General features: G+C 43.3%; 1 protein-coding gene across 5 annotated transcripts in view; it reads right to left on the bottom strand.

Annotated features, from left to right (window-relative positions):
• PTPRT (protein tyrosine phosphatase receptor type T) overlaps positions 1-27,351 on the bottom strand; it is a 715,857-nt gene that overhangs the window by 10,724 nt on the left and 677,782 nt on the right. For all 5 annotated transcript variants that reach the window (XM_075072298.1, XM_075072299.1, XM_075072301.1 and 2 more), the window contains 8 exons: positions 19,705-19,781; positions 17,737-17,773; positions 16,298-16,395; positions 14,485-14,601; positions 12,134-12,288; positions 8,542-8,677; positions 6,749-6,898; positions 3,133-3,306 (listed from right to left, as the gene is read on the bottom strand). In XM_075072298.1, coding sequence (XP_074928399.1) covers positions 3,133-3,306; positions 6,749-6,898; positions 8,542-8,677; positions 12,134-12,288; positions 14,485-14,601; positions 16,298-16,395; positions 17,737-17,773; positions 19,705-19,781 — 944 coding nt within the window. The remainder of the gene's footprint in view (positions 1-3,132; positions 3,307-6,748; positions 6,899-8,541; positions 8,678-12,133; positions 12,289-14,484; positions 14,602-16,297; positions 16,396-17,736; positions 17,774-19,704; positions 19,782-27,351) is intronic.

Here is a 27,351-nt window from a genome sequence, read left to right as displayed (position 1 = left end):
CCTGACGCTGTTCTGTGACTTTTGTATAAGTCACTTGACCTCAACATGTGTAAAATGGTTAGAATGATACTTCTGTCCCTCTGAAGAGCATTGAAAAGCTTAATGGATGTTCATTAAGTACTTTGAGATCACAGGATGAAAGGAGATTACAAATGCAAACTACTATTCCTCTTTGGGGGCAGCAGACAGTGCTCAGGTGAACCCATAAACTATAGGATTTTGCCTACCGCCTCTCAGAGAGATGGAGTACATACGCCAAAGGGAGAAGGTCTCCCCTCAGCATAGGCAGCGTCTTCACCAAGTGCTACAGTGGGCAGCTGCTGCAAGGGCCAGCTCTGGCTTTTTTGCCACCTCAAGCAAAAAAAAAAAAATAGGAAGGGGTGCGGGATTGGCCAAAGCGGCAAAGCAGGAACAAAAACCGCCCTGCACTACAGCTTGGAGTGGCAAAGCCGGGGGGGGGGAGCTGGGTCATGGGAGATCCGCGCATTCCGGAGCGGCAAAGCAAGAGGGAAAAAACACCAAAAAAACCACATCTGAGGAAGCCGAAGCACATAGACATTAAGTAGTTATTCAGGAAGCCTGAGGCAGAGCAGGGAGTAGGACGAAGGTCTATTGATTCCAAGTCCTCTTCCTGAACCACAAGACTGTGACAGCTTCTCAAAGGTCTGAGTTTGAGACTTGGGCGTGGTCCCTTGCTTCTGTACTAGACTGGATTTGGGTCCATTCTCAAACACAGTGACATGTCTTATAGATACTTATTGTCAAAGAAGTTGGAGGTTTGTGCCTCCAGAACTAAATCAGCCACCCATTCCAAGGATAACATCACCCCTTCTACCAAGATAAACATTCAACATTACCCCAATGATTGGATTTTTTTTCTCCTCCAATTGGAGGAAAGTTGCTGCGACCTTGTGATAATGCACAGAGCATGCTAAAACTCAGATGAGAGGAAAAATTGTAATAAATAAAAAAATAAAAGACTGATGGGAGAAGTAAAAATGAGCATCGAGATCATGTGACCTCCCCTTAGAGCAAGGCAGTCTGCCAGGCTTCACAACATATATAAAGGGAAGATGAGATGGATTGGCTATTCTAGGTGCGACACTGGCAAACCAGTTGCCAGTTTTTGCCAAGGATTTAGGCCTCAGCTGAGTACTGACAAATTCATTGCTGGAAACCAGTCTGTTTCACCTGTGTGTTGGTACAGTTAAGATGGGGATTGAACTTATAATCAAGTGTTTAGACTTTATGAAATGTTTGTAAATTGCTGCCTGTGTTAATCTCACCTATAATCTTTATCCCTTGCTATAAGGTAATATTTAAGTTTTTTGCCTTACAACTGTAAAAAAAAAAAAAAAAAAAAAAAAAGTTTGCCCTGAAACTGTCAACTTTCAGAAGGGATTATCTCCTGCTCATTAAGAAGTCTATCAACTAAATGGGCCATTGTGAGACATCACAATACAAAAGATTGTTAATTGAAGAGGTTACATGCAAAAAGTCTCATCTCATCAGCTTGAATTCTGGAAGAAGGAAATAAAGACTGGTGAACAAGAAGATTTTTCATTTCTTTTTTTGCTCTTTGGATTCTGACAGAACCACTCTAGACAGTGACACTAGGATCCATGATGTGTTCAAGTCTGCAAACAATAGGCTAGTGGAGAAAGGAAAGAATTCCACCCAAAGGTCCATCTCCCCCATTAGTGATATAGGATTCTGGTTGTTTCCAGCTGTGTTTATCCCAAGAGCATTGACTTGCTCTCTCTGTAAAGTGGTAAATAAAGAAAGGGAAAAAACATTAGCTGAATGGATTGATTTCAGTGGCAGATGAAACAATTTGTTTTCATGAAACAGTGCATTGGCACAAAAGGTGCCACAGAAATGCAAGATGTTCTTATGTTTTAGGTGCTGGCATGGGGGGCCCTTGACATCAGACAACTGCAGAACCAGAGAAAAACCCGTTGTGGTTCTGCAGATTTGACAAATTCTAAACGCAATCCCTTAAAAGACAAGAACACCACTATCAAAAACAAAAACAAACCCCCAAACCAACTCTCTATATTGGTTGGAAGAACTGGTAACTCTTCACCTTGTGTCAGATTTACAAATACTCCGATAGCAATGTTCTTTCCTTTCAGGGTAACTTAGCAAATGGAAATCATCACTATTATTTACAATAAAGAAGTGACCTGCCCAACTAGATTCTACTGTGCAAACAAAGTGAGGGGAAGAGGGAAAATAGCCCCAGACACAGGTTCACTACAATCTAACACAGGCCCTTAGGCTCTGAGATGTCACACACACCTGATTCCTCTGCCAATACTCTTAACTCTATATGCTCAGATCAAAGGGTTGTTGGCCTCCTGGCACATTGTAACTTTTATTTTATACTGTTTCCTATGCAGCTTCTTCACCTGACTGCCTGCCCCTTCATGATAGCACCCCAGGCTTTTCTTCCATGGGCCTATTGGTCAATAAAGATCTCTGCCAATAAAGGAAACATTAAGACACCAAAAATATCCTCGGAACATTCCTGCATGTGTATGAACATACACAGGCACTGGTTTCCTCCGGGCCCGGATGGTGCTCAATCCCCTGCTCTGCCCCAGGCCCCGTCTCCACCCCATGCTTTCCCTCAAGCTTCCACCCACTCCCTGCCTCATCCCTCCCACCCCACTCCTTCTCCCAAGCCCCCACCCTGACCCGTCTCTTACTGCCCCACCTCTTCCTGCCCAGTTCCACCCCCTTCCCCAAGCACATCCCATATCCACTCCTCCCCACCCCCCACCAGAACCTCCTGCACGCCGTGGAACAGCTGATTCCAATGGGTAGGAACTACTGGGAGGGAGGAGTTGATTGGTGAGGCCATCACTGGTGTGGAGGAGAGGAACTGGCTGCTGGTTGGTGCTCAGCACACAGCCTTGGAGCACCCATGGAGTCGGCGCCTATGTGAACATGGGGCAATCAGCCTGGCTCTGCTCTAGTTGCAAGATAGCAGCAAAAGGAGCCCCGAAAAACAAGCATGTCGTGTGTTTGACTAATTTCTCACAAGCATGGAAACAAACTGAGGCCTAACAAACATGACACAAATTGAGACTGCTGCCATTGCTAACAGTGCCTGTAGGTTGTGCTTACATCCATGAGTGCAGCGTTGATGTAGTTGCTCGATTCGCCATCCACAGAGATAAGGAAAGGAAGGCACCGGTCCAAGGGCAGCACATCCATGCAGCGATTTTTGTCATGGTTTCTGGGTAAGAGGCCAATGCTGCAGTCTTCTGGTCGAACACGCGGCGTCACAATGTTGAGGGTCTGTAATTGGAGGGGAGACAGGTACAGGCAAAGCCTCTTAGAGTTTATTTCCAAAAAGGAGGCCTTTAAACATCAAATACAGATACTCAACATGCTCTGTAGCCTTTACTTTCAATTCTAAAAAGACCCACAAAGCTGAGATCCAGATGTGAAGCTTTGCCAAGTATGGAGCTGTTTGGATGCAGGACTTTAGAATGGCCCATTACAGAGCGAGGTTGGGGTCACCTATTTAAGCTTGGATCTATAGCCAAACTTCCCCAAAGTTCAGAGGTGTCTGAAACCAGGATTTTAGCTTGGATCCACCTCAGACTTTGACTTTGCAATTTCACATTTGAGTTCCTTCAGAACCCTTGGGTGAATACCATTTGGTCCTGGTGACCTACTACTTTTTAACTGATCAGTTTGTTCTAAAACCTCTTCCACTGACACATCAATTTGGGGCATTACTTCAGATTTGCCCCTCCCCCCCAAAAAGACTAGTTCTGACATGGGTATCTCCCCAACATCCCCTGCAGTGAAGATTGATGCAAAGAATTCTCTGCAATGGCTTTGTCTTCCTTGAGTGTTCTTTTAATGCCTTTGTCGTCTACTGGCTCCACTGCGTGTTTGGCAAGCTTCCTCCTTCTGATGTTCATCTTCACAATTAACTATCCAATTCTAAGACACCAGACCAGGTTTAATGAAACATCTCTGTTCTCTCATTTAGATTACAGGTGCTGTCACGGTTACAGGGCTGGATGTACTTCTGACCCTGAGTGTACCCCACTGGTGTCAGGCCTTGTGCCTTTACCTTCCCTGGGGCTGGAATCATGATTCTCACACATATATGTCATCTTGGGCTATGGTATCTTGTTGGTGCTTACCCAACAGGTCCAGCTAGGCTCAGAACCTGCATGTTTTCCCTGCAGGTCCAAATGGGTTTGGAATCTGTGGTTCTTTGCCTCAGCAGTCAGTCACCAGTGGTGAATACAGTGAGTGGACAGCTTCTTAAATCAAAATATTGTTTTATCTTAATAGTAGGAATAAAGCGTAACATAAGCAAACAAGGATTTTAAAGCAACAAAAGGTCTACATGCATGTTGATATTAGTAAGGGTCTTGTCATCTTCTGGTAGAGACCCTAAGCAGGGTGTCTCATTCACAGGCACCCCTAATGTCTGGATCTGGGGGTCAGTCTTTTCCTCTTACCTGTCTCTCACCCTGCTGGAGGAGTATGACCTTTGAAACCTAGACAGTGTCTTTATTCGCCTGTATTCACAACCTTCCCCTCTGCTGACAAACTAGTCCCGTGAGCTCAGCAGGGGGTTGAGGGTAGACCATCAAAGTGGATGCCTTTTGCACTATTTTCTTAAGTGTTGGTAGGTGGATGGCTATCTGAAGCTACAGTTCTTTGTCCTGCTTGCATGCAGACAACCTTTTCTTGAATTAGCCTGATATATTCACCCAGCTAAACCCCCTTAATGACTATCAAACAAACTCCCAGAAGACATGGGATTGATGGGATTGTCCCACAATGGGACATTACCGCAGCAAACTTAGGATCTGGACCATGAACTTCAAACCATCTGAAAATGCAGGGATGTCTGAATCTGTGATCCCATCAGTAACTTACATGAAATGTTACTATCTATCCTAAATTCAAAAGATCACTCAGGCCTGTACAACTGTCCACAATGGATTTCCATTTCTAGACGGTGTGACAGAAAGAACAATGTGAAATCTCAAATCCCTTATGAAAACACACCTCTGCCAGGATGCCCCTGGTAAGCTGAGTAATGAATGCCACAGCAGGAGCCCTGTTAGCAGTTCATCAGTATCTCTTCCACTTGTCCAATAAACAAATAAATACGTTTAAGCCTCCAAACTGTAAACTCAGCTAAGGATATCTGCAACTCTGCATTCCTATTATTAGTATGGTCTTCCCCCGCTATCCCCCGCATTGTATTCAAGCCCTCTCCCCCATCCACCCATTGCATCTTACTCCCATTCAGACAATTAAAGCTACTTGAGGCAGGGCCTGATGATTTGATATATTTATACAGTGCTCAGATAGTGAGCTTCCATCCAGAAAACTCTGAGTGCTATTGAAATAAAAATTATTATTAATAATAAATAAAAATCTATAGCTATCTCAACTGGTTCGTAAACATGGCAGCTACTTATATATATATATTTTTGGATCCCTGTTCTTCACTAAGTGCGCACAATTAGGGCCAAGAAGAATGCTGTGTATAAGGGATGTCCTGTAAATACAGCTTTCTACAAATAGAAGGAGAAGGAAGCACTTAAGCAAACTAAAGAATTCCGTTCCAACAGGAGCTGCCAGCCTCCCACAGCTTGTAAAGCAAGTGAGCAGGACACAAATCTCTCTCACTCGGATCCTGCCAAAATAAGCAGAAACGGTGGCGTCGTTGTTTAAAAGCACTACATTTCAGGAAACTGGGCTTTGGTTCATTTGACAAATAAGGTGTCCAGAACCAGAAATGCTTTACAAAGCACAGGTCACTTGTGAAAATCAGATGCATTAATGGCATTGCCAGTCATTGGGATTCAAATGACAGTTTCCCTGTATCCAAATCTTGGTAAATATATGCCATGTATTAATAGAAAGGATATGGTCTCACTTTGTGTATAGGGGGTTCAGAGCTGGGAAGGAAGAGAACCATCTATCGGTAATTCCAATCTGGTACCACAGTAGCCATCACTTAAAAGTGCAGACTATTATTACTGTAGGTTGGCGCTGGTCAAGACACTATATTGCAGTGGAGTTTTGCTGCAGGTAGAGAGTTCTGTACTTTGCTGTTAATGGCTAGTCAGGATAACTTCTGAATTAACGAATGCCAAAATCCCTCCCCTCCCTCTTTTCTTTCAAAAAGGCTTTTCAAAGACTTGCCTTTCCCATGAACTAGAGCTGGCTGAAAACACAAAATGTGATTGACAAATAGTCCAGGGACTAAGAGCAGCGTGTTCAGTCCACCGTTATTTGTAGGGTCAGTGTTGCCGAGTAGCCACCAGGTATTTGTGAAAACTTTTATGCAGCCTCAAAGTTTATTCCATTTTAGCACAAATGATTCTGCACCTGAAAATCTGCACTGGAAAGTGCACTGCTCCTGGCTTGTGATTCTCCTTTGTACGAAATTTCAGTCATCCAATCAGGATGGAGAAAGACTCCCATGCAACTTGGACAATCACTAACGAACAGCATATAAATGACCCATAAACTGACATTTTTTCATATAAACTATGTAGTGAAAGTAAGAACAACAATATTTGTTGAAATTAGGATTGGGTCACAAATGGAGCAAAGTGCAATATTAGCAGTGAATATTATACCTGCTTTTGGGCTACTGGCAATCATGAAATAAGATAAAACAATTGATAAAACACATACCCCAAACATCAGCTGCTATTGGTGCAGACATAAAAAGGGCCTATGCTCTTACCTGAAATTCATCTTTTATCTGGCTGGAATTTGTCTGTGGATCCAGTCTGCTGATGTTGTAATATATGGATCGGAACTCACAAACCGGAATTGCTGTGTTGCCACAGAGACATGCCTCTAGAATGGCATCATGTACAAAGACATACTGCTCCTGCACAGAGCACAGGGACAAGATATTGCAAATTAACCCCATTCTAAATAAACATCACAAAACTTCACAGTAAACTTAAATACATGGAACTGTCAATGCTGATTTTGTTTAAATGTGCTCACTACAGATTTTTAAATGTGAGTGTGTGTGCGCGCACACATGGATGCATGTTGTGGAAGATACAACTTGAAGAGCTCCCTACACCAGTTGCTGAGTGCTACTGCTGATGAGAGGCTGTTCTTGGTCCTGAGCAACTTCTGCCAAGATGGCCTGGTTAGTATTGTTCTTTTTATAAAATAATTTTACCAAGTAAAAAGAAAACCTGGATCTTATAGTTAGAACCAGTTCTCTGCTCCTTATGGGTGACTGCAACCCTTAATTCAGTTGTAATAATCTGAGAGACAGGAGTAGATGACACTACTGCAGCAATGTTTCCAGTGAGCAACAAAAGACAGAGATCCATATACCGCTCCCTGTGCCATAGATTTGTGCAGAAAGTGCCTCATCAGCACAAATGTTGAAGCAGGACAAAATTCAAAGTGTACTCATTATGCCCATAAAATTCTACATTTGTCCATGTAAATGGGCAGTTTGCGGATTTAAACTAGGAAATTCTGCTTGCAGATGTGTCACAAGATGTGCAGTTGCAGGTTTTTGCAAGCACAACAGCATTTTGTGAGTGAACCTGTTCTGCCCACCATTAAAAATGTAGCTTGTACAACCCCTTTCAAATTTAAACATAAAATGAGAAGCCTCTGGACCCCAGAGGCATAACGGAGGGAAAAAAATCAGTGCCCCACAAATAGTTTAGGAGCAATTATACTCTGGGGGTGCTATTGCAGTAAAAACAACAAGATGCACGAACAGCTCTGTTCCATCTCTCTCTTCTGTAATGGATTTCTGATTACTGGTAATTTGAAAGATGCATGGTTTTCCACGGGATAAACAGAATGTTCTTTACAGAGACCATATCCCAGGAATGGAGTCCAGCAGAATTATAATTGTTCCCCTTTTTTCTATGCTCTATTGTCCTGATTCAGCAGGGTAATTAAGTACATATCCAACTTCAATCAAGTGACTAGTTCTACTGAAGTCAATGGGTCCATGTAAGTGCTTCAGATATGTGCATGGTCTTAGGTAGCTTGCTGAATCAGACTCTTTCATTCTTTGGATTGATTAGGGAAATGTATTTTGTGGTATATTTCACATACTTGTTTAGCTATGTGTAATTAATTGATATCAAATGACCATTATGTAAGGGTTCAGATATTAGGGTGATAAGTGCAGCATAATAGAAGAACATAAGACATGGGTTCTCTGATGGGTCAATGCATGCTGCAATATGTAGAACCTGGTACACACCAGGACTCATGAGATAGTTTGATACAATGCAAGACAAAAATTGAACAAGGCATCAACACGAGTAATTGGATACATGATTTATCCTCATGCCTTGAATACACTCAATATGTGCCTGTACATGGGAGCATTTAATGCATGCCTGTTCAAGTTTAGCTACAAAGAATTCCATACAACAAGCTGGTGGAGGAAACAGGCATTGACCTAACTCACTCATAGGCTCCTCTTGAGCAGAGGCTGATAGGAGGGCTGTAAAACAAGAGAAGATAGCTGCTGGTGCCTACCTCTGTCTGTACCAGATTGACCCTCTGGGATCGTAGCTCTCGCACACAGTTAAATATGTCTACGACACCTTCATTCTCTGCCATGTCAAGCATGATGTCAATGGCAATAAAGCACCCTGTCCTTCCAGCACCAGCGCTGCAAAAAAGAACGAAGCCCTGATCAATAGACCATGAAGAGGAAGGGCTGTCAAGAGGAGAAAAAACATCTGTGTATTGCAGGCACAGTTGTCTTCCTTCATTAGCTGCCCCTCTGTACTGAAGGACTGGTCTTCTGTGTTGCTGAAACAGCATGAGACATAGGAGAGTGAGGCTAGGTGGTTTTCTTGGGAAGGGAAAAAGTGAGAGGGGTAAGAAGAAAAACTATTTCTCAGATACTAGTAGGAAGATCAATGAAAAACGATATTCTAGCCCTGTTCAGCAATACTTCCATAAGCACCTGAGCTACAGAGCAACTGACTCTGTTGTGAACTGAGACAGAGAGGAAACTCAGGCTCTTGTAATTAGAGGCAGCTTCAGAAAATATATTTTGGAAGAGGTTTTCCCATGTGACTTTTAAGAGCGCTCTGCCATGGTTAGGTGCACATGTTGGAAGGGAGGCCCTGCAAGATCCTTCTCCCATTTTAGTTGGTGGGAGGTACATGGAGAACTGGCCTGGGGTGGGGAGAGTCCAGGATGGGGGTTGTGAGACTGTAGAGAAGGGAGCTTTGGGCTACTCAAGTGCTTAAATTTAGAAACCCCACTGCTTGCGAGACTTGAAACATCTCACACGAATGGTGTTGTCAATGAGTCTCCTCTCCCACTGGGGAAGTCATCCGAGTTGTCTAAGTGTGACAGATAAAGAGAGGAGGAAGTCTCTCCTTTATCCTAGAGGGAAGGGGCAAACTCAGCTAGAGCCAAGAAAACTTTTGATGTATGAAACTCCAAACGGTGCTGTAAAGCAGAGAGATATGGATGAACATGAATTAATGTGCCAGATTAATCAAGAGCCGAACAGGGGAAAGATATTTTTCATTTGCAGAATTTTAATGAATAAGTGGCATTTCTTCTCTCTTTATCTCTCCGCTTTTCAAAATTTTAACAAATAGTTATAACATTTCTATATTTAGAGGTCACTGGCAGTCCATAAATATCGAGCAGTGATATTATCCAGCAAGGCATTGGTATGGAGAATTTGGTAATTACCACTTAGAGGTAGTCATTAAAATTCAAAAGCAGATAAATAACAAAAAGTGAATGGCATTTATTCATTAAAATGTGAAGGATGAAAAATCTCTCCCCTCTTTCTCAGCATTGCTGAATCAGGACCAGTCTCTTTCGAAGGCCAGGCCTGGGTCACAACTCTGAAGTAGCAGATAGAAACCCAGAGTTGTGGAAAACAGCTACCACCTGCCAGCCTCTGAGGTTTTATTTGTATTTTATTATAAATCTGCCTGCCTGCTAAAGACAGGGGGATTAATTTATTTCCCTTTTTGGGGTGATCTTGGAATTCATTCTCTCTTCCCCCTTGGCTCATACATGCACTCCCTAAGAGGTATGGGACAACAGTTGTAACTGGCTTATGATTGATTTGGTTTGGAGGGGAAAGCATGGAACAGCAACTGTGTTCTCTGACCTTGCTAGCTTTTCATCTATGCCTCTTCTATAAACAGATATGTTTGCGTGTTTTGTTGGAGTGGAAGCACTGAGGAAACAGCTGCTATATACTATTTCTCCGTTCTGGTAATGTCTTTCTTGTAATGGGATATTGGCAACTCTTGTTCAGTGGTTGGAGGCCACAGTGCTATTATATGCATATATAATGAAAATACAAAATCAAATGCAGTTCAATTTAAAAAAAAAAAAAAAAAGGATAATTTTTTGACTACCACTTGCAGCTGTCCTTACTATGCAGGGTTACCAAGACATCAGCTCATCATCACACGGCTGAGGAAGGGACTTTTCACCCTGTCAGACATTGTGTAACTGGTTATGTGAATTTTGGAGGTCTGGTGCCTCTCTGTAATGCAGGGGTGGCCAACCTGTGGCTCCGGAGCCACATGCGGCTCTTCAGAAGTTAATATGTGACTCCTTGTATAGGCATTGACTCCGGGATTGGAGCTACAGGGGCCAACTTTCCAATGTGCCAGGGGATGGGGGCTCACTGCTCAACCAATGCTTTGCCACAGGCCCTGCCCCCACTCCACTCCACTCCTTCTCGCCCCCTCCCCTGAGCCTGCCATGCCCTTGCTCCCCCCCACCACTGCCTCCTGCACGCCATGAAACAGCTGATCAGGAGGTGCGGGGAAGGAGGGGGAAGCACTGATCGGCAGGGCTGCCAGTGGGCAGAAAGCACTGGGAGCAGGGGGAGGGGAGCTGCTGATGTAATACTGTGGCTCTTCGGCAATGTACATTGGTAAATTCTGGCTCCGTCTTAGGCTCAGGTTGGTCACCCCTGCTTTAATGCATCTGGCACTGGACTCATACTGGATTTGATGGCCCACTAGTCTCATCCAAATGAACAAAAACAGTGTTCCTATGCTGCAAGGACTTAACTAGGTTCCCCAATACAAATACTTACCAGGAGCCATTTTCTAACTTGGGGAAGGGGCAGGACTGTCAAGTCTGTCAGCAGGAAGCTGTGCCTGAGAGGCAGCATGGGTGAGTGGACAGCACAGTGGAGTCAGTCAGGAGACCTGGGTTCTGCCTTTGCCACTGACTGGCTGTATGACCTTGCCTAACTCACATTACCTCTCTGTTACCCCTGCCCTTTGTCTGTCTCACGCATTTAATCTTGTTCACTCTTCCAGTCAAGGGGACCTCAATCTTAGCTGGGGACTCTAGCGACTACTGTAATACTTGTCATAATTATAACAATAACCTGAATAATGCTCAGAGTCAGTGAGCATGTAATCCAATAGTTTGAGTCTTCCCTCTTCTTAAACAAGCAGGTGTTCCTGGTACACTTTGGTCAAAGTTGCTCTTAGGAAGCTACATGGCAGATTTCCAGAATGAAATTAAACTCCCAGGCTCTGGGCTAAGTGAAGGCTAAAAATTATATACAATAGTTGTCATCTCCCATTGGGCAGGGGAACAGGAAGACTGATATCCTGGACCCAGTCTTGCCAATGGCTGAAGACCACAAAGTAGAAGCTGAGGTGCATGTGTGTATGTGCAAAGGTGGTTGAAAGTTCCCTTCTGCCCACCCTGGGCCCCTCGCTTGATGCTGCTCTAAGTTATGCCAGTTGCCACAGAAGGGTGAAAATTGCAGCCAAGGATGGGTATCCCAGCCATGCACCACTTTCCCCTGCTACACCAGCAGCATAAAGGGCACTGGGCTAAGAGCCCTAGTACCAGAGCATTGGAGTGATCCTCCCTGGTCCAATGATGCCAGCTCCAGGGCCAGTTTACACCAGCAATGAAGCATAAAGCAGCCACTGCACAATGGAGAACCTGTTCCACTGTGCGCAAGTTCACCTTGAAAGCCGGCAAGCTATACCATTAACACAAAAAGTAGCTAGGTGGTCACTAGGTTGAAAGAAACAGGAAAAACGTAAGAAAACTTACTGGGAGAGAAATGAGCGATGACAGAGAAGTAGACAGACAGATTGCATACCTGCAGTGCACAACTATAGGCCCCGTCTCAGGCGGATTGAGGAACTTCACCTGCCGAACAAAGCCCAAGAGGCCTGTGGCATAGCAAGGAACCCCATGGTCTGGCCAGCTGGTAAAGTGGAACTGCCGAATCTCTCGGATCTCATGATAGCCTTTCTGAGGAGACAATGCAACCTCTATTTTTCTCCTTTCATGTCACAATCATCATATTTCACTGCATTCTTTACCTATTCAGAGGGCTGAACTACCATTTAAATATAATTATATAAACCCACATTTCATATACCACTTCTCGCTTCTGGAGATTTCAAGGTGAAAGATCAAGAGATTACATCTTCCACTACAACTGAAGTGTATCACATAAGCCTGAGGATTATGAAAGTGGTTACCAGCTCTCATTCACAGTGTACTGTCTTAAATGAAATTTAAAATTAGCTGATCAGTAACATTATGGGGTAACTTCAGTGCTAGCGCACCTTTGCTCAACCACACCTGCAAAGAGAGATTACTGGTGGTACAAATTCCCAGCTCATTTCCACTCTAGAATCCAGTCTGTTCCATTAATTTTTTTCTGATGAAGTTAATGTAGTGCTAATGACTGACAGGTCTGGAAAGTGAAGGCCATAGAGCAGTTAAGGCACAGGCTGCAAAAGAGCAAGCTTTCTAACCATCAGAGGAGTGAAGTTCTGGAACAGCCTTCCAAGGGGATTAGTGGGGACAAAAGACACATCTGGCTTCAAGACTAAGCTTGATAAGTTTATAGAGGGGATGGTATAATAGAATAGCTTAATTTTGGCAATTAATTAGTCTTTGACTACTACCAGTAAATGGGCCCAATGGCATGTGATGGGATGTTAGATGGGGTGGGATCTGAGTTACTACAGAGAATTCTTTCCTGGGTGTCTGGCTGGTGAGGCTTGCCCACATGCTCAGGGTTTAGCTGATTGCCATATTTGGGGTGGGGAAGGAATTTTCCTCCAGGACAGATTGACAGAAGCCCTAGGGGTTTTTCACCTTCCTCTGCAGCGTGGGGCACAGGCCATTTGCTAGAAGAGTCTCTGCACCTTGAAGTACTTAAACTATGATGTGAGGATTTCAGTGGCTCAGACACAGGTTTGATACAGGAGTGGGTGGGTGAGATTCTGTGGCCTGCATTGTGCAGGCGGTCAGACTAGATGATTATAATGGTCCCGTCTGACCTTAAAGTCTGTGATTCTATAATCACTCATCAATGCATTTCAACCCTATGAAGGAGGGATTGCATCTAGTGCTGAGAGAGTAGTTATGTTGTTTTCATACTCATCCTTGGCCTCTGGTGAGATTACAAACAACAAAGGCATCAGCCACTGTCTGCTCTGATACAGATACTTGTTCCCTAGCAATTGGACCAACGCCACCAGTTTACTCCACACACAGGCTGCCAAAGAGCTTCCACTTAGTAACACCATTTTGTCACTGACATTTTGGTCTGTGGCACAGAGAGTGCAGGGTTCCATATTCCATTACCAAGCCCTTTGATCCGCCAGACCTGCCTTTGATTATTTCTTGCCAAACAGCTCAGTGGTTCAACAAAATATGAAATCAGGACGCTAGAAACTGGAACATATTCCAGTGTAGCTGTGATGTGAGGTTTAATGAATGGTGTAGTTTTCTTACAAAGCTTTAAAATCACTTAGCAAGTGTGTGAGGTATGATTTGGGAAGACCTGCAATGGTCTGTTATTTAGGCTTCCAATTTAGAATATCAGGGTTGGAAGGGACCTCAGGAGGTCATCTAGTCCAACCCCCTGCTCAAAGCAGGTCCAGTCCCCAGATTTTTGCTCCAGATCCCTAAATGACCTTCTCAAGGATTGAATTTATAACCCTGGGTTTAGCAGGCCAATGCTCAAACCACTGAGCTATCCCTTCCCCCCGCTTAACAAAACCTTCCACTAAACTGCAGATTTTTTGAAAATACACATAGTTAGGCACTGACTATTATTTTCATTTGTTTTTAAAAAGGACCTCTGCCTGGGATCTAATTTTAGTGGTGCTCCCCCCAACACCCACAGTTTGCCAGTTTGAATAACTACAGTCACTGTTCATGGCACGTAAACATCTACTTACTGGAGTCATAGATGCATTTAGACATTTGAGTGTTATGACTTGTATCCACAGTTATTTTTGCTTCCATCTAATTGCTGATATGAACTTGGAAGATGCTTCATACACATCGGATTAGTAAGGTAGAAAACAAGTCAAAATTTAACACTCCCATACCTACAAGCTTCCTGGTTTTGTCTGTGTGGAACCATGCTTCAGATCCCAAGTGGGATGTTATGTCTGAAGTAAAATTGACCGAGGACTTCCTTACCTTTTGTACAGTAAATGTACGTATGACATACTCTGCCAATGGCTCTGTCTCAATTAATGTGACTTTAATATCTCCGTAGATCTCTGTGTCATCCGGCCAGTATCTAACACATTTCACCTACAAGAAGAAAAAATAGACTGTAGAGATGGATGGGATAATGGATTGTGTAATTCACGTCCAATCCAAAAACTGGAGCTTTAATAAACATTCAAAGAAGTTCACTTAACTGCATAAAAATGTTTTTACATTTGTAATTATTTCTAACATTGTGCCTCGAATTGAAATCTGGAGCACTGACATACTGTAAGTGAGTCTGTTCTCACAAATTTCTCAGTCCAGTTTTGCAGACATAATTGTTTTGACCAATTCAGAGCAGCATCCAAATATGTGAGCACTCATCAGAAAAAGGACCCAACCTTTTGAGTTTTGCCCATCAGTACCAACGCGCTTCAGTAACCTGGTGGCTACTTGAAACAGAAACACTGAACAAGTCTGACAGCAGCTGCTCTGACTCAGGTGGCTACATCTGTTGTGTGTTCTAATCACAAAGCACCAGCAGTACAGCAGAGAAACTAACAGCTCAAATACCACCCTCATGCCAGTGGTAGCCTCAATCTGGTCAACCCCTTCTGTGTCAGCTGTCTGCCCCTCAGTGTCAGTAAATGAGCAGTTTCTAGAAATGAGCTTCCCATGTAGTAATTGGCATTTCTGAAGAGATTACTTCAGCGTGCAAGGAACCAGCATCCAGAGGAAGTGGGATATGGAGATAATGCTCTCAACATTGTGGCCCAAATAAATTTTCTGAAGGAAGGATTTCTAAAACCTCAAACAAGTAAAATTACTGAAAAGGGGGGTGGGGAGAGAGACCTGGACATTGAGGCTAGAGGAGGTGGGAAGTAGGGAACACAGGGGAGCAGGGTAGGAGACAAGGGTGGGATGAAAGAGATGGGAACTATGGGATAGAAGACATTGTAAGGAGTTAAGAAAAGGAGAAGGAAAAGACATTTCAAGGCCATGCAATCTGAATAGGGAATATTCCCTTTGAATTGCTGAGGAAGAGCAAACCTTAGCCTTAGTTAGGCTTGCTAGGATCCTCAGAAACAATTAGGCCTATGTGACCGACCCAGCTACGTGGCACCTTCCAAACCCATTCCCTGGAGCAGCTAGCATCTTGGTTATCTTTAAAAGCCTAGAGTTGCCATGATAAGTTCTCCTATCCTGACTCTTTATACCCCTGGTTCTTGTTTCTGCCATTCTCTTTGTACATGGCCCCTGAGTGGGGGAAAAGTCCGAACCTTCAGAACCTAGCACCTCTGCTATTCGCCATTGATACAGTGATCCTTCAACAGTCACTGAGACCAGATTAAAGAAACCTCCCATATTCTTGCTCATGTGAACTTTGCAAATAAAGAATAAGTCACATACATTACACAGAACTCTACTTTGTTTCTGCAGTAAAAGGGTCAGTTTCTCAGCTGGTACAAATTGTTCTTACTCCACTGAATTCAAGAGTTAAACTGATTTATATCAGCTGAGGATCTGGCCCAATGTATTTCCATCTAAAGGAAGAAAAAACACGATGGAGAAAGGTTCTTATCAGAGATCAGGGGAAGCAGCTAGGAAATACGAAAATTACAGTACAGTTTTAAAGAAGAAACCTGAGTAGTTTAATCTAGTGTCTTGTTCTTCAAATGCAGTAAGTGAGAGATATTTACAAGATACTTAGAACAGTAAAATGTTACTACATCTGCTGCTATTTTGGCTGCATCTGGTGAGGAAGTGGTGGAGAGCACTGTGAATATAGGCTCCTTACCCTGCCAACTTCCACCAGGTTGGTGACCATGACAACACTTGCAGAATTCTCCTGCCAAATCATTCTCCAGAAATCCTTAACCGTCTCTTGCATAGGACCTGAGGCAGGAGAAGAAAGAAAAAAAAGACATCTTAAAACGGTATATTTAACGTCAGCAATCCGTTTCAGCTGTTCTTTGCTTACAGCCCTGTTCACGTTAAATCCCACCCTTCTTACAGGGTATTCCTTGCTCTTCGAAGTGACATCAACTGAACAATATTGACTTCTTTAATAAAACAGATACTTTTTCCAGCAGGTTGGGTGAGATTTTAAGGATCCAGGACTGCAGAAACTGTAGTGATGGATGCATCATAAGTACTAGAGAGATATACAGTACACAAATAGACACATATGATCAATCCAATACATTATGGCTGTGCCCCTGTGGCTCTGGAGTTAAGTCACCACAGCGGGTTTATTAGATCGGAGCTTCTCTGAGCTTGCTTGTCCCTCCTCCCATACATTGCAGGTGAAAACCTGTTTCCTACCCCAACCCTCTGTCTACCCTCACTGTCCCTATGCCCCACCCTCCAGATTCCCTGTAAAGCTGCACTCCCTACATCCATCTCTAGTCTGCTTTTATACATTAAAATCTATCATTATAAAGACATGGAAGGGGCCTGGGATCACACCAGTTCAAGGGGTGGCATAGGTGCACAGTAAGGGGGAGTGAGCATAACTGGTGGTGAGGGAAGGGGTCCCGGCAAAGGGGTGTGGCTGGTAATGATGTAGGAAGGAGTGGGAGGGCAGTAGGGACATCTGGGATGTATCGAGGGGAAGCATGGAGAAATAGATATCAATGTTGATAGCTAACAACATGAATCTTCATGTTGCTAGTATGTTTAAGTGGTGAGAAAATCCCCCACAAAATCTTCACCAACTTACAGGTGAGGCTGCTCAATTACATTTTCTATCAGTCCACTGCAAATCCAGGAAGACAGCAGTTATGGATATAGTCATAAACACACCAACCTCCTCCCACAGGCCTGACCATGTAAACATCATAATTAAACACATTCTCCGATTCCTCAGCTCCATAACGAACTCCCTTTCAATTCTGACCCACCTTAATACACAACCAATTCCTCAATCACATTCCAGTGCACAACTTACTCTGACCTCATTCTTCCTGGACAAATTACTCATTATTGACTTTACTACTACACGTAGGTTTAGATGCTCTTTATGTTAATCTAGCTCCGGTCGTGCATTTGAGTATGTTTCAATATCCTCACATGCAGTGGACTGGAAAATGCCCGATTTTATTTTCTGTGCATGAATACCACTCTAAGCTTACAGGTATTAAAACACAGGAGATTTATTCTGAGATTGGCTCTTGGATCAGCTTAACACTTCATTGACTTGAAAGAAATAGTTAGATGCAGGAGACTGTCACTTACCTTGAGTTGCAATATAGTGACGAGGCCGGTGGTATCCCTGGGAAAATATAAGAGAAAGGAAAACAAATCAGGAAGGTCCATAAAAATCATACGTCAGATTGAGCAAACTGGCATGCATTTTACTTCTTCCGGGTAGAATCAGCTGTTGTTCTGTGAATGAGGCACTACCACTAATGGGTATATAGAAACCCTACATGAGACACAAGGTCCCTTTGAGGAATTACAAATGGCAGGAACTGCTTTAGTCCTCTTTAATAATTCAACTACCATGAAATGTTTGGAGTTTTCATAGCATGGATTTGATGGTACCAGAGAGAAAACAAGAATGAGGCATTTTTCACATTTTCTCAAAGAAACAGCAAGTCCTGCAGCTAAACTGAAGGCACTCTGGGAAACCTGCTTCACTACTTAGATTAGAAATTATCAAGCAAAAATCTGTGTCTTCTGGTCTGAAATGCACACACCTGCCTCTACAGAATTGACTCAATCATCAGTGATTAAGTATATTTTCAGTTTCCTCCATTGAGGGATCTCTTCAAAAAATGTTATTAAAGATTAAGAGATGCATACAAGAAAATGTGTGTTCCTTTGACCACAGTGTGTGTGTCTGGGAGGGTGGCTATTGTGATGGGGTAAGGCCAGATGGCTACAGTAAAGTAGTAAGGAACAGATATCTTAGCCCCAGGCTAACCAAATCCCTAGTACCATGGTAACCAAATGGCACTTGCTCCAGGTTAATCAAGACACCTGGGGCCAATTAAGATCTTTCTAGAAGGCAGTGGAGATAGCTACATTGATTGGGTCATCTGAAGCCAATCAAGGGCTGGCTGGAACTAGTTAAAAGCCTCTCAGTTAGTCAGTGAGTTTGGAGTGTGAGGAGCTGGGAGCAAGAGGTGCAAGGAGCTGAGAGGGAGAGGGAGAGGGAGAGGGAGCGGGAGCGGGAGCACTGCTGGAGGATTGAGGAGGACAAGCACTATCAGACACCAGGAGGAAGGTCCTGTGGTGAGGATGTTTGGAGGAGGCCATGGGGAAATAGCCCAGGGAGTTGTAGCTGTCATGCAGCTGTTACAAGAAGCACTATAGACAGCTGCGATCTACAGGGCCCTGGGCTGGAACCCGGAGTAGAAGGCGGGCCCAGGTTCCCCCCAAACCTCCCAACTCCTGATCAGACACAGGAGGAGCTGACGCAGACTGTGGGTTCCACCAGAGGGGAAGATCACTGAGGTGAGCAAATCCGCCAATACGCACAGGACCCACCAAGGTAGAGGAGGAACTTTGTCACACTATGTTTAAAAAGATATTTCCTACTGCTTAAAAAGATACCAGTACACATATTTGCCTCCCACGCTGCAACCATGAAGCCACAGGTCTATATTAATGTTATTGGAGTGATATTGATTTCTGCATCCACAGTACGTGCATCTTATATTCCACTGGTGTGTGTGTGTGTAACTATCAAACCGAGAAATCTCATGCAAGTAGGTGGCTCAAAGAGAGAGACAGACAGACCACCCTCCCCAACACAGCACAGAGCTGGGATAAACTTTATCAGCCCTATCACATTTTCAGTGAATCTCTTTCTAAGAGTATTTCTACACTTGGAGCTGAGAGGTATGAGCCCCAGCCCAAGGGGACATACCCCCACTAGCTCTCATCAAGTTGGTGCACTAAAAATAGAACATACTCATGGCAGTGCGAGTGATGTGAGGGGCTAGCTGCCCCAAGTACACATCTGTAAGAGACCGCAGGTGTGTGCTCAAAGCAGTTAGCCCATCCCGCTGCTCACACTGACATAGCTTCATTGTTTTTTTAGCCCACTAGCTCAATGAGAGCTAGGGTCAGTATGTCATCTCAGGATGTGAAACTCCCCCCAGCTCTTAGTGTAACGCTAGCCTAAGAAGAACCACGCCCACAAGCAGATATAATGATATGGTTCTCCGTCACACAAGGTATGTCCACGGCCCTTACATCTATGTAGTTGGCGTTTATGTAGTCTGAGTGAGGGTCTCCATCCAACAGCTGCAGTCTCACTCTTGAGTGATCATCTGAAAGATGAAAAGAAAAACAGTAAAGTTAAAGATAAATAAAAGTGCTTAGTGTTTCATGTGTGGTTAAATGGAGAAGAATATGGCTGTCCTAAGGCAGCGGAAAACACAAGTGGGCAGATGTACTGTAACAGAGCTTTCCACTTGCTGCTTTTTGTAACTGGCTGATTGAACACATACAGCTGTATCAAGACCATCATGGTGCTATCCATAAATTTGTCCGTGACTTCCTTTTGGTATTTAAGGTGTTACCTTTACATCCTGAGGTTACCTTTTATTTATAGTAGGCATTAATTATTCACTGAAGTTAATATAATCTGTTACGAGATTTATACATGACATGCACTACATGCATCTGACAAAGTGGTATTCACCCACGAAAGCTCATGCTCCAATACGTCTGTTAGTCTATGAGGTGCCACAGGACTCTTTGCTGCTTTTACAGATCCAGACTAATACGGCTACCCCTCTGATACTTGACACATAACATGAACATTCTTCATTTTCTGGATTTCAGCCTTCATCCTTTTAGGGAAGTGTCCAGATCACAAAAGCTAACACTACGCTTAGAACTAAACGGTAGCTTTCCTGGTCTGCTCAGAGGGGGGCCAGGGATTGACAGGACTATGGAAACTGAAGTGAGAGTTGAGATTAGGATTGTTACAGAAGAAAAAAATAAATGAGGTCACAACAGAGGCATGTAAAATACTGAATATAAAGATGGTAAAACAGTCACTCCTATTTTTTCTCTTTCATCATACAGAGAAGAGCTCTGTGAAGCTTGAAAGCTTATGTCTTCTACAAAGAGAAGTTGATCCAATAAAAGTTATTACCTCACCGACCTTGTCTGTCTCAAAAAACAAAATTTTCACTTTTCAATAGAACTGAAGAATACAAAATTTAAAACTGATACCAAGGAACATTCTGTTTACACGGGAATGTACACAGCAAAATGAACCTATATATCTCATTGCAACAAGACCATATTGAGGCCAAGAGCTTAGCAGTATTCAGTTACTTTAAATAGGGTAAAAAAGCATAAACCAATCTCTGCCTGAAGTTACGAACAAACTTCTCCATGGGTGGATTATTCCTGAATTTTGCACTTGAGGATTCTTGCACCTTTCTCTGGAGCAACTGGTGCTGGCTGCTGTCAGAGACAAGATACTGGACTAGCTGTACCACTGATCTGATCTGGTCTGGCATCTCCAATGTTTCTATGTTATTATGTACAGAAACACCAAAGTAAGGATCAACTGCTGAAAAATAGCTTCTGTTGTGAGTGCTCAACACTAGACCCCTTAGGTCTGATTTTTTTTAAAAGGTGCTGAGGATCCAGAGATTCCATTCACTTTAATTCCTATGAACTAGCTATCTACAAATCAGCACTAATGGACTAAGGCACCAAGAATTTAGGGGCATTTATGAAAATTTGGCCCCAAATATCTAACCGGTCATTTGAACACTATCATCATGATTAAACACATAATCACATGCAAACTAGAGGCCTGATCCTATACCACTAAAGTCAAGAGATGCTTTGCCACTGACTTTAATGGAAACAGGCTCAGGTTATAAACGGGCAGATTTATGTGCATCAGTTCTGGAAACCAGGGCCCAGATGCATATGGATGTGTATTGCAATTAATTTTCTTATAGGAGAGGTACAAATCCCAATAGTCTGTTGACTTTATGGGTCAGGTGTTTTAACCTAAATGCAATGGATGAACCTGCAAATATAGGCACACTGTGATGGCCACAACACCCCACAATTGTGCTCAAAATGGTTATGCAGGTCAGGCAGAGAGGAGTTTTGTTATATGATTTGGGTTCACAGATATGGGTTTTGTGGCTGTAGTGAGTACATGTGTACTTCTGCAGGTGCACCCATTGCTCCCAGTTTTAGGGCACGGCTACACTTGCAGATGTAGAGAGCTGTGTGTTAAACCTGCCTTCACAGAGTGCAGTAGGGAAAGTGCTGCAGTTTGTCCACACTGACAGCTTCAAGTGCACTGGCTTGGCCACATTTGCAGCACTTGCAGTGGCATTGGGTCAGTGCATTATGGGTAGCAATCCCAGCATGCAGGTGACTGCAACATGCCTTTCAAATGGGGGGGGGAGGGGGAATGTGACAGGGAGTATTTGTGTGCATGTAGGGGGAGAGAGAGTGGGTTTTTGGGGTGCTGAAAGTGTCAGCATGTTGTCTTGTAAGTTTAGACTCCCCTTCCACCCTCCTCCCGCTTCTCTCTCACTCACTGAAATCTGATAAGCAGCTCTGAAAAGGAGCTCTGAAAGGGCATTTCAGCATTCCTGCAACCGATTTCACAGCAATGAAAAGAGTGACCACTTGACTTAAGGGGATTATGGGATGTTTCTGGAGGCTGATCACAGCACAGTAATGCAACACCTCGTTCACACTGGCACTGCGGTGCTCCAGCAGGGGCACAGCAAACGTTATTCCACTCGCTGAGGTGGAGTACTGGTAGCGCTGTAGCTGCAGAGTCAGAGTGCCTTACGTGCCTTGCCAGTGCGGATGGGTAGTGAGCTAGGGCACCCGGGGCTGCTTTATTGTGCTCTAACTCGCAAGTGGAGCCAAGCCCTTGGAAAGTTAGCTGTACTTAAACCAGTACATTGGGAATTTTACTTAACCAAATGGTTAGACAGACAAAAGAATTTATGCTAAGAGTAATTTACAAAGATAGCCAGAGAGCTGATTAGATTGGATGTAGAGAGGCAACACACAAAATTTACTTCAGACAATTGCTCGCAAGGTATGGAGGCAAGCTAGTGAGAATTATATGGAACAGAAATTAAAATGATCTTAGACATAAGGGGGGGAAAAGACAACGTTCCTCTATAGCGATGTCACAAGGAGTTCAGAACCTTAAGAACGTCTAGTTTATTGCAACCATGTAACTGAAAAAAACAACAAATGTTCCGCCCAACTATAAAGAATCACAAATTGAACCTCCAAGGGACTATCCTAAAAAGATGTCTAAGAAGGTGGTGGCAGGAGAAGACCATCACTTGTAGACATTTATACCTGGAGAAGGACCGAGGAAGGCAACATCTTTGTTCTCACAGAGAATAATCTTTTTTGTTAAAGGAAAAAAAAATGCTGCTTTATCTGTAACGCAAACTAAGCTATGAAGAAACCATCATTTGAAATGAAGTAAAGAAAACTTAAAAACAGAGGAGGCATTTAGGCTCAAGTCCAATTCTGTTTTTGGACCAACTGAAATATACTGGGAGCTCAGTTTTTCTTCTGTGGGATCGGAGTCATAATATCTCATCACACTTTTTATAGAAATGAGATTTTATTTCTCACGGGAGAAATATTTTGCTCATAGGGTGAATGGTGTGACAGAAAGCCTCTGTATATACAGTAAACAGAGCAAATATTAATGATGTCTTACCTTTCAGGAGGGACTGGGGCCTTTAATCTAGTTCATATTTTTAGGGGAACTGGTTAGATAAAAGTTCATGAAATAACTTATCTTTTAAATCAGGTTTTCCCAATGCTTTGCAAAGCTGTTAGGTATGTACCTTATGGGAGAACGTACACAGTGCACTGATACACTTATAATAACTAACAGGAACACTAGTTCTCTCATAAAGCATCTATAGATTTTAAAATACGTTACAAAGGAAGGCAAATATCCTTTTTTTTTTAAATGGGAAAACTGAGACACACAGAGATGAGGTAACCTGCCCAAGGTCACATAACAGGTCTGTACTAGAGATGAGATTAGAACCTGGGTCTCCTGATTCTTAGAACTTTCCATTGCTGGACCACACTATCTCAGAATCCTTTAATCTCTGTCAAGCTACGCTCAAATTCAAATCGGAAGTTAAAGAGTGTGGGTGAATTCAGTTCACATCACAAAATCACCACACATTTTAGCCTGAGTGGGAGCATCTGCTTAAGAGCAAGCTCATGCCTACAAAATCCAAGGCTGTGAGAAACTGCAGAAACATTGTAATGACATTTTTTATCATTTTATTTTGCCATATCATCTTCTACCCTTGTGAATTAACACAACTAGAAAAAATTACAAAAAATTGTCTGTAAATCAGTTTTAATACCACCTCCGAAGTGACAAAAATTTCACTGAAAATAGTTCCATTCTAGCATACCAAATTCATCATTTCAAACTTGTGTCAAAATTCCCATTTTTGAATAATTGTGAATGTCAGTGATTATTTCTACATCTCATTTTGACACTAGAGTTATCCCATGAAATGGAAGCTATGCAGAGGCATGAGGCAACATTTTCAGTGAGGTGAAGATGGTAGCCAGAAACAGGGTATGAGGAAGTCTGGAACATAAACTAAGCTCACTCCTTCTCCTTGGACTTCGAAGGGTTTTTATTCTGTATCCATCCCTGACATAGAGTTTTTATTTTTATGAGCTGTCTGTGTTGCTGTCCATGGTACTGACTCAATTCTATGTTTTTCTCCACGTAAGAAAATTCTGACTGAATTATTTATGCTTCATTTGTGCTCTTTGACAGTAGCTCAAATGCCATTGCAAAAGCTGTCCTTTCTGCACTTTCCATAATTTTATATACTTCAATGATGTTCCCTCACAATCTTCTCTGTCCCAAAGGACATTTCAAAACATCTTTTTTTTTCTTTTTTTTTTAAGTTTCCCTGTAGGATTTTCTTTGCCTTCTGTTCTGTATTTTCTATTTCTATGACCCAAATCATGGCTTTCAAGTCCTGGTCTGTTTTGGAGGCTTGAGGGACTGCACTGCAGCAGGAACCCTGGGAGAATTCTGGCTGACTCAGCTGTGATTACTTCTGGGGTACTAGGAACAGCACTTCCCTTTGATAGCAGGCGTCCCACTCCATGCTGGGGACAGTGTTCAGCCCAGGGGCAAAGAAGAGGGAAAGACTTGTTGTGCTGTCTTAGACTATCAGACTTTAAAGCCAGAAGGCACCATCATGATCATCTAGTCTGACCTCCTGCACATTCAGGCCACAGAACCTCACCCTCCCACTCCTGTAATAGACTCCTAATCTCTGGCTAAGTTACTGAAGGCCTCAGATCATGATTTAAAGATTTTAAGTTACAGAGAATCCACCTGTACACTAGTTTAAACCTGCAAGTGACCCATGATGCAGAGGAAGGCAAAAAAACTCAGTTTCTCTGCTGATCTGACCCAGGGGGAAATTCCTTTACAGTCCCAAATACCGCAATCAGTTGACCTTGAGCATGTGGGCAAGACCCACTAGCCAGACACATGGGAAAGAATTTGCTGTAGTAATTCAAGGTCTTCCCTATCTCATATCCTATCACCAACCATTGGAGATATTTGCTGCTAGCGGTGGCAGATCGGCTACTTGCCATTGTAGGCAGTCTCATCAGACCATCCCCTCCATAAATTTATCAAACTCAGTCTTGAAACAAGTTAGGGTTTTTGCCTCACAGATCCAAGTTGCAATTTACTTCTGCATTCCCTCTTCCCCCCGACCCCATCACTCAGAGACAGTCTCAGATCTCAGCATCCCTAACTTTGAATGGCTAGGGGGTGATGCGGTGAAAATCTGGACCAAAAATTCAACAACAGTTGCCACGTTTTCTTATCTATATAATGGGACAAACCAAAACCTCAACACCAGATATCCCCAAACATTTTGGAGGACTAAAAACCCAGGCCTCAAAATTATTCTAAATTGTTTCACCCTAGGCACATTTTTATTTGTCCATATACAGCCAAACAGATTCCCGCTTCCTCTCTGGTCCCTGGTCTACAAAGAGGACTCTTCATTTATTCCCCTAGTCTTTGCTCGCTTTTTCAGATCTTTACATTAAAGGCTAAATCCTAAACCCAGACACACAGCCCATGTGTCTTGGCACTGTACTGAGTTCTGCTAGGATATCTCCCCCAGCATTGAGGAAACCTCAAGGCTGAAGTAATTCCCGCACAGAAGACACATTCCACTGCCGCAGCAAGAAAGCTGAAGGATCTGTGAGGTTATGAAGACATGACCCCAACTCTAATCAACTCCCCCGGCTCCCCCAAAACACTTCTGTATACTGGGTTGCATGGAGCTCCACAAAGCAGAGCTTCACAACACTCAAGGGAACCAGGACCCACTGTGCTGAGTCTCTGTATCCTTTCCCCATGTGCAGTGGAACTTGACCTCTTCCAATGCAGCTTGGGCTGTTTGCAACTGCAAGAGTTGGGATTGGGAGAAAGATCTACTGGTATCTGCACAGAAAGGTCAGTGCCCTGTTTTAACACAGTGTTGAGGAAGAGGAGTGAGCCAGGAAAGATAGTCCTCATACTGTATCATTACCCAAAGGGGTGTAAGGATAAGCTGTGCTGTAATTCAGGGAATGGTGATACTGTGAGAAGTTACAACAGAGGCACTTACAGAAATGACAGCAAAATCAGAAAGCCCTTCAATGCCCTTCCCATGGGGACTTGTGGTTCCTGTTCCTGGAGCAGTGAAACAGTAATAAAAATATTTAGCAAAGCATCTTAATTGGCATCTGTAGCCTTTTAATAAGTAAAATTGTAAAACTAATCAGTGCAGACTCTGGCTTTTCCCGCCAATTGCATTTGAACCACAATTATGCAGTTTGTTAAAGGTGCAGTGGTTTTATTCACCATTTCCCAAGATACCTTGTTTGCTCAGAATTTTGAAGCATGTACTCAATAAGGACACATCTCCTTCTCATGACTGGCCTTTAGGGAGTCAGGACTCCTGGGTTCTACTTCCAGGTCTGCTGTCATTTCTCTGAGCCTTGACCTCTTGTCTTCACTTAGGCATAATTCCCAATTAAATCAATCATCAGTCAGGCTGACAGAACCAACAGAGAAGCCACAGTATGTGGTGAAAATCCCTTTTCTTCTCTCCCAGGGGCCTGGTTCTCCCAAACCAGCATATGGATAACTCCCATTGACATCAGTGGGAGCTATTCATTTTACGTGGCTGGAGAATAAAGTCCCAGCAGATACTGGAGTTGGAACTGCACCCTCAGCACGTTTGCAGACAACACTAAACTGGGAGGAGTTGTAGATACACCGGAGAGTAGGGATAGGCTACAAAGAGACCTAGACAAATTAGAGGATTGGGCCAAAAGAAATCTGATGAGGTTCAACTAAGGACAAGTGCAGAGTCCTGCACTTAGGATGGAAGAATCCCATGCACTGCTACAGACTAGGGACCAACTGGCTAAGCAGCAGTTCTTCAGAAAAGGACCTAGGGGTTACAGTGGACGAGAAGATGGATATGAGTCAACAGTGTGCCCTTGTTGTCAAGAAGGCTAACGGCATTTTGGGCTGTATAAGTAAGGGCATTGTCAGCAGATCGAGGGACATAATCATTCTCCTCTATTCAACACTGGTGAGGCCTCATCGGGAGTACTGTGTCCAGTTTTGGGCCCCACACTACAAGGAGGATACGGAAAAATTGGAGACAGTCCAGTGGAGGGCATCAAAAATGATTAGGGGGCTGGAGCACATGACTTATGAGGAGAGGCTGAGGGAACTGGGATTATTTAGTCTGCAGAAGAGAAGAATGAGGGGGGATTTGATAGCTGCTTTCAACTATCTGA

The sequence above is a fragment of the Chelonoidis abingdonii genome, chromosome 14 (genome assembly GCF_003597395.2).
Source record: "Chelonoidis abingdonii isolate Lonesome George chromosome 14, CheloAbing_2.0, whole genome shotgun sequence".
In the NCBI taxonomy this organism is placed as follows: Eukaryota; Metazoa; Chordata; order Testudines; family Testudinidae; genus Chelonoidis; species Chelonoidis abingdonii.
This window is presented reverse-complemented; position numbering and strand designations above follow the sequence as displayed.